Source organism: Cebus imitator, unplaced genomic scaffold (assembly GCF_001604975.1).
Source record: "Cebus imitator isolate Cc_AM_T3 unplaced genomic scaffold, Cebus_imitator-1.0 Scaffold134, whole genome shotgun sequence".
NCBI lineage: Eukaryota > Metazoa > Chordata > Mammalia > Primates > Cebidae > Cebus > Cebus imitator.
Genome location: NW_016107449.1, coordinates 4,689,018 through 4,696,524, shown reverse-complemented (window position 1 = coordinate 4,696,524; position 7,507 = coordinate 4,689,018). Strand labels below are relative to the sequence as shown.

General features: G+C 40.4%; 1 protein-coding gene across 7 annotated transcripts in view; it reads right to left on the bottom strand.

The window, feature by feature from the left end:
• Window positions 1–7,507, bottom strand: part of RALGAPA2 (Ral GTPase activating protein catalytic subunit alpha 2) — a 329,247-nt gene that overhangs the window by 229,544 nt on the left and 92,196 nt on the right. For all 7 annotated transcript variants that reach the window (XM_017541502.2, XM_017541500.2, XM_017541496.2 and 4 more), the window contains exons 13-14: window positions 6,662–6,810; window positions 2,250–2,361 (exon numbers count right to left, since the gene is read on the bottom strand). In XM_017541502.2, the coding sequence (XP_017396991.1) occupies window positions 2,250–2,361; window positions 6,662–6,810 (261 nt within the window). The remainder of the gene's footprint in view (window positions 1–2,249; window positions 2,362–6,661; window positions 6,811–7,507) is intronic.

Genomic DNA, 7,507 nt, shown 5'->3' with positions numbered 1-7,507 from the left:
TTTTTTTGAGACAAGGTCTCACTCTTTTGACCAGGCTGCAGTACAGTGTTGCAATCATAGCTCACTTTTAGCCTCAACCTCCCAGGTTCAAGCAATTTTCCCACCTCAGCTCCCAAGTAACTGAAACTTCAGGTGCATGCCACTACAGCCAGCTAATTTTTAAAAAATTTTTCTATTGCCCAGGCTGGTTTTGAACTCCTGGGCTCAAGCAATCCTCCTGCCTCAGCCTCCCAAAGTGCTGGTATTACAGGTGTGGGCCACCATGCCAAGCCTTATGGTTAGTTCTTAATTTAAGCATCATTCTTAATCTACCCAACCACTACCAAAATAACAACATCAAAATCATTAGTAATCATGAACTCAAAACTAAGCTTCAAGTAATATCTGACAAGGTTTTCCCCATTCATGGGGGGAGTTTTTTTTTCCCCTGCAAAGACTAAAACCAACCAAAACCAAAACAAAACAAAACAAAACAAACCCAACCCCAGAATAGATTCTTGTTTAATTCTGTGACAATTTCTCTAATTCTGACACACAAAACAGATTCAAGGCCAGGCAGTTGGTGGGAATGAGGCCCAAGCACCTGCCAGTGTGAGACTGGCTTCAGCTCAAGTCTACTTCGTAACTCAGGTCCAGGATGGGGAGCTTGAAAGGGTGCCAACAGTGAGACACTTCGCTGAGACAGCGAAGTGAGCAGTGTCGGTATGTCCAGGCAGGCAGCAACGCAGTGGTCAGTAGCACCCTCCAGGCGTCAGCAGAGCAAAGCTGGGCACATGCAAAAGAATGCTTAGGGCCACTTCACACATCCAATATATGAGGCAAGGCAATCAGAGTTAAGGCAGTTCTAATATTTAGGAGGCCAATTATTTCAATAGCCTTTCATACATTTTTTTATCAAGCCAAGAGCACTGAATCATATTAAGTTATTCAAAATCAATAGTTGAATTATCTTGTGTTACAATGGCAACACTTAGCTTTAAAGAAATAATTTCTCTTTTTGTCACTTTTACCTACACGTCCCACCTGTATTATGGATACGCTTTTAACATATATCCTCTAAAACCACCTTCAGGTCAACAGGGGAGGGAAGTTAGTTTCTCTTCTCTGCAACTATCACCTGTGGAATTATCCAAAGTCAAGTCCACCCACTATACTAATACCTTTATTTAGGTAGAATGTTGCATTTTTCCAGAGCCCTTTCAGGCTGTTTTCTTTCAGTAATGCTTCATAAACTCTAAGGTCCTCATACATATTAGCAAAGTCACTGTAGGTTCCCATGGTCAGGACCCTCTGGCACATCCTCTTCCCCATGCAGCTTACCAGGTATCAGCCCGCTCATGATCTTGACGTGCTCACCACGTGAGATGCAAAAAGCACAGCTGTCTCCTTGGCTCTGCTCACACCAAAGACTGGCCTAGTCCTCTACCATATCCACATCCAGGACTTCACTTCTACCGTTATCCTCTCTCTCCCCCAGACCATCTTGTCCTCCCTCACAGGACCATTCCATTGGTGAGCAAACATACTTTAGTACTACCCACCTTAAACCTCACCCCCTATGCATGCCACTGACTTCAGCTAGCTCCCCTTTACCCCCTTTCCACATTAAGAACTCTGCAAAGCCTTCACTATGCTTGCAACCCCCACTGCCCAGCTCTCATTCTCTCCTCCATCTATTCCAGATGGGCCTCATCCCCATAGAACATTCTCAACCACCCACCTCTGTCAAAGCCCATGATCAACTGGCTGCTTTCCTACCCAATACTCATCCCCAGGCACTCAGGATACACATTTCTCTGGTTTTCCTCCTCACTCGCTGGCCACCCTTTCTCAGCATCTCTTCCATCACTTGTGGAGATTGTCCTCTCTAGGTAAGCCCATCCTGTGGCTTTAAATACAATTGTCCAACACACTGATGGCTCTTAAATTTTTATCCCATTCCCATGCTTCCGTTCATCCTTTACCTCTCCAAATCTACCTGGCCTTCCAGCAAGGGCATCAGAGCTTCCTAATTCCTACCACCCTTGAGCAAATCAAAAGAGGAAGTAGACTGCAGAGAGGGAGAAAAGTCTAAAAGCCTAGCACTAATTGTAAAGAACAGATCATAACCTTCAGGACAAAGGTAAGAAAGAAAATTTCTAGAAATTTAAATTTAATATAACTCTTAAAATTCTCAATGATTAAAACTAGTTTGCTATAAAATCTGATTCACTTCTTGGGTTTGCAGTGTTTTAATTAAAAAGACTTACCCTAAATAGTAACCCTGCCAAGCTCTGGGCAAACAAGTCCTTTATTTGTTTATCCTTTGGCTTCTGCATGACAGCTTCTGTTATCCTGAGTAGTATTTGCAACATCTGTTCCCTGGGCCACCCAAAATAAAAGCTCATATTAATAATCACGTCTCCAAAGCACTTTATAGATACTAGAAATCTCTTAAGAATTCAGCAACATTGATAATCATATATTACTAAAAACTATTAAAGTCCAAATGCCAATTACATAATGAATATCATATTTTATCAAAATAAGCTCCCTTATGTTATAACAGTTGTAAAAATATGCCTCCCATGTCCACACAAACAGGCAGGATAAAACATATCATTCCAGCCTGATTTTTCCTTCCTGCAAAAAGGGAGGCAAGATTGTCTTCTCCAACTGTGCCAGCACCTTAAAGGTACTCAATGAAAACCTACTGGAACGTACGCAGCACTCTTTAATTTTGCTATAAATTGTTTTATTAAACCTGTAAGGTCTCCCTATCTTTGCAACAGGAAATGAACTTGACTTTCTGGTCTTTATTTTGGGGACATATGCAGTCAGTATCTTGGTACGGCGGAATGCCACAGTACTCTCACAGGCAGGAGGGGTTTGCATTACGGGACACCTACAGGCACAGTGCTCGTGTCTGGAAGATCCTATGAGCTACAGGACACAACAGAGACAAATGTCATCACTGCAGCTCAGTTCCAATGTGTCCGCATTTTCTCACAGGTGGTTTTATGTAAAAGGACTTTGAAGACTATAAAACAGTATAGAGACAACATGACACTGCTAACTACAGTGCATTCTTCAGAACAGCCAAAAGACATTTTTCTTTCCTACACCTAAGTTATATTGCTTATATTAGAGTATCTGCTCACTTTTTATTTCCCTGGATTCCATGAGAACAGAGAACACATTATCTTTCATACGTAAGAGAGGTACACTTGTTCTCCAAAGGAAATCACTCTGGTTCGTTTCAGATTTCACATGCTAACCATTCATCTAATCTTGACTACTCTCTCCTTGGCTTTACTGTTCTTCACTAGTAAAACTGAGAATAGAACAAAGTAATCAGATGAGGTCTCTAAATCATAGTTTCTGTATACTTTTCTCATATCACTGTGTATCAGAAGAACATTTTCTCTTAACAATATATGATGCTGAACCTAATAAAATTCCTCACAGTAAAATCACCTGTAGGGATTTCCTGCCCTCTCAGTAGCTGGTGCCATTTGATTTTGGTCCCCAGAGTCATCTGTTGGCATACATTCTCACTGCACTCCATGCTACTTGTCTATGTGGTCCTATTCCCTGCTTATGGATTCTGGAAGCACAGAAGAGGAAGGGCTATCTTCTGGGCACACATGTATGAAGTAGGACAGTGACTTTGAAGAGAACTGGGAGAAGAAATGGCAGAGTGTAGGGACAGCCTGTTGCTCACCACATTCAGGGCACCCAGGCCCCTGCTGCTGGGGGAAAGGAGGGCAGCACCCAGTATCACCACTGCCTATTCATGTTACATGATGCATAAGACAATGAAAAACAATCCCTTGCATACAACTAGTTACATACGCATAATGAGAATGTGATGAGAACAGCAGACATCATAAATTTCAAGTAAAACCTTGATCATGGCAACTGCTATCAAAAGCTACAAATGTGACTGAAGCCATGACTGACAAAAACACAGTAAGTTGATTTTTGAACCTATGAAAGCTTGGAAAGGCATGAAATTCCCATGCAGAGTCTTCTGGAAAAAAACGAGGGTGGAAAAACTACAGTTTGGAAAACTCTTTCCTAATGGTAGAAAGATTCACGACCTGCCAAAGCAGCCAGTGTTGATAGCCGCTTGGTCCTTTCTGTTTTGTGAAGCACTAACTTCTCCAAGGAAAACTGCTCAAAGAGTGTATCAAACTGCTGTTGGAGCACACGGAATCAGGCATGTGTGCCATCCTTGGGTCCAACACAGGAGTGAGGGTTTTCCTACATTCTTTATTATTTACCTGATCTCTATCTCCTCAAACAGGTGACATTCTGACTCATTTACATACCAGTTATTCTCTATTTCAGGACCACTTCTTACAGTTCCCTGGCTACAGCCCTGGTCTCGGCCATCATCACCTATGGCACTCCACTGCATGTTCTCCAGCAGCCAGAGGGGCCTTTCAGAAACGTAAATTGTATTATGTCACACTCTTGCGCATACACAGAGGTAGCTGGTGTCCTTTCTTTGGTCTGCAGGGTCCTGAGCAACTTGGTCCTGGCCTTCCCCCCCTTCCAACCCCCACTCTCCCTCTCACTCCATCCACTCCACCACACTGTCCATCATCTTGTCCTTCCTTAAACAAGCCACTTTTCTTTTACCTTTTCTCCCATCAGGGCTTTTGCATCTGTTCTTTCTTTCAGGAATGCTCTTCCCTTAGACCTCCCCAAGGCTCCTCCTTCCCTTCACTTAGGGCTCTGCTCAGAAAGGCCTTCTCTGACAACTGACAGAAATAACTCCCCCTCCCTCCATGCCAAGCAACACACACCCAATTCAGGACTCTTTTCCCCTTTCCAGCCTTTGCTGTTCTCAGCACTTCAGATTTTCTGAAATTGTTTTTTAGGTTTTTAATGTCTCTCGGTCCTATGAGAATGTAACCTCATAAGGGCAGGGACCTTGTCTACATAGTTTACCATTATATTCTCATAGTAGAAGCTTGATAGTTATTTATTAGATGGAAGAAAAGGAGGTAAGGAGAGATGGGGAGAAAAGGGAGTGAGGAAGGAAAGGAGGAATGGAAGGCACGACATTTTCTCGTACTTAAACACACAAGAAAGTCTTTTAGAGAAACTGCTCACATTCCTTTCTATGCTCTACTAACCATTTTCCTGCTATTTTCATTGATTTCTATAATTTTTCTTTTCTATACATTTACCTAGGTATCTATGAATTAGTAAAAAACAGAACTACTTAATTTTATTTCCTAGAATTTTCACCAAAATAAAAAGATTATCAAAAATATCACTGATACAGGGGTATATAGAATTCAGGGAGTTTTCAAAGGAAAAGACACTAGAAATAACATTGATAAAACTATGGTATTGAAGAACAGATATTTCAGTTGAAAGCATACACCAGCATTTCTCATCACTGTCAATATTACTGATGTGGAATTTAACTTTGTTTACATTATATTGTGCATCACTGTTATACTTCCAGTTTTAACAATTGCTTAACTTGGCAAATAGTGCTAAGTTAGAAGTCTGGGAAAGATGGCATTAGAAACTACCTCATAGTATCATTTTGATGGCTGTGGTTTCTCGTACTTGTGAACTTTCTGCACACCAGGATTCTTGAGCGCACCCTTCCCTCATCTCTGAAGAGAAAGAATTGGACTTGGTGGTCTGCAGTTCCTTTCAGATCAGACCTGTATCGTGTCCATGGTTTCCTACCAACTGCAGACACTTTCTAAAGCCCCTTTCCTGCTGACTCAAGGATCTCCAGAATATAGGGGTGGGCAAAGGACCCCTCTGATTTCAGGTAGGGAAGGTGCCACTGGTCTGCAGGGCCTCCAAGGACTGGCAGCCAAGGCAGAAGATCACCTCGGGGGATGCTAACCACAGCCAGGTGGGCGGCTTGACTGCACAAGGGCGGCAGCGGAATAAGAGGGGATATGCAAAGGACAGGCTTGAGGAGCATTTTAAAGGCAGAAGTGACAGGCTGATGACACATAAGGAGAAGAGGAAGGAATGGAAAGTGACTCTGAGGCTTTCTGGTCTGTTGAGCATACTGAAAATACCTCATCAGATGGAGTAATGTGATGACTTTCAAATAGGAGAAGAGCAGGAAAAAAAATCTAATGCATTGTTTACCTGTAGGGACATTATAAATAAAAACACTGAACAAAAATGAGGATAAAAAGGACAAAATTTTGTAGTTTTAATGAGAGGAACATATTTTTGACTGCACTATGTATTTAGTATCTGATAATATAATATTTAAAACAATTGGTTTTCCAAAATGAATTTAAAACATCAAGTCTGAAGCAATAAAAATCAGATGACAGCATTTCAAGTCAATTAACAAACTCTCCTGAGCTTATGATGAATATTACAAAACACCAGTTATTGGTTTTCCATAAAACTATGTTTGATGAAAGTTTAAAATGGAAAAATCCACTACTGAGTAAAATAACTGCTTACTGTTCAAGAACATTTTTAAAAACAATAATGAAAATAATTGATCTATCAACGTACTGGGCAACTACCTCCTTCATAATTCACAGAAACTGTTACAAAAGACATTTTGTTGTTAACTTTGTAAAACCATTAAATAAATGGACTCCTTAACATTTTAATTATGTTGAAAAACAAAAACATCTGTTTTGCAATACTAATTCATTTGATATAAACTTACCATGTCTTTTTATTCATCGTAAGCTCCATTATTATGCGCCTAAAAATAATCAAAACAGCTTTACAAGCATCAACTTGTTCTTTCAAGAGCACAGGAACTTCAGCACATGGTTCCAATAAGAAGACGTTTGCAGAGTTCGTCAAAAATACCTTAAAATCAACAATTTTACATTAGAAAACATAACTGAACACATACATTTGAATTTTGCTTAAAGATTATATTAATTTCACTCTACCAAGGAAACCATCTTTGAGTTATTTCCAAAAGATCCTATTTCAATAAGGCAAGTGGTACCAACACATAAATTCACAATAAGGAAAAATTCATTAAGGTAAGTGGTACCAAAACATATTCAAAAATTTATTTAGTTCACCCTTTAGAATCATTTAAATACTGAGACACCGGAAAAGCCTTTTCTTAGCGGAAAAACATCACTATTACATATTAGTATTGCAAGTATAGAAATTTGATGAATTAGAAAAGCTTCTGAATACTTCTTTTCAACAACCCCTCAAGAACAACAACAACAAATGAGGGAAAAAAGTGGGCTCGTTGCATCTGGGTAAAAACTTTAGGGAGGAAATGGGAGAAGAAGATAGATGGCCAGACAGTGATTAGACGAACTATGTGACTCCTATTTAGGAGTCTTCCAGTGCATGAACTCCTTGCTGACAGAAGCACGAACGGCACCCCTCACCAGGGGTAAGAACCTCAAGGAGCTATGGTGTGCTCAGAAACAGAAGAAGCCATCCACATCGCACGCCTTCCAGGAGCCTATTTTTTTTTAATATGAAAGATAGATTATGCAATAGCAAACAAAATCTAAGTGAATTCTTAAGGTTAAAA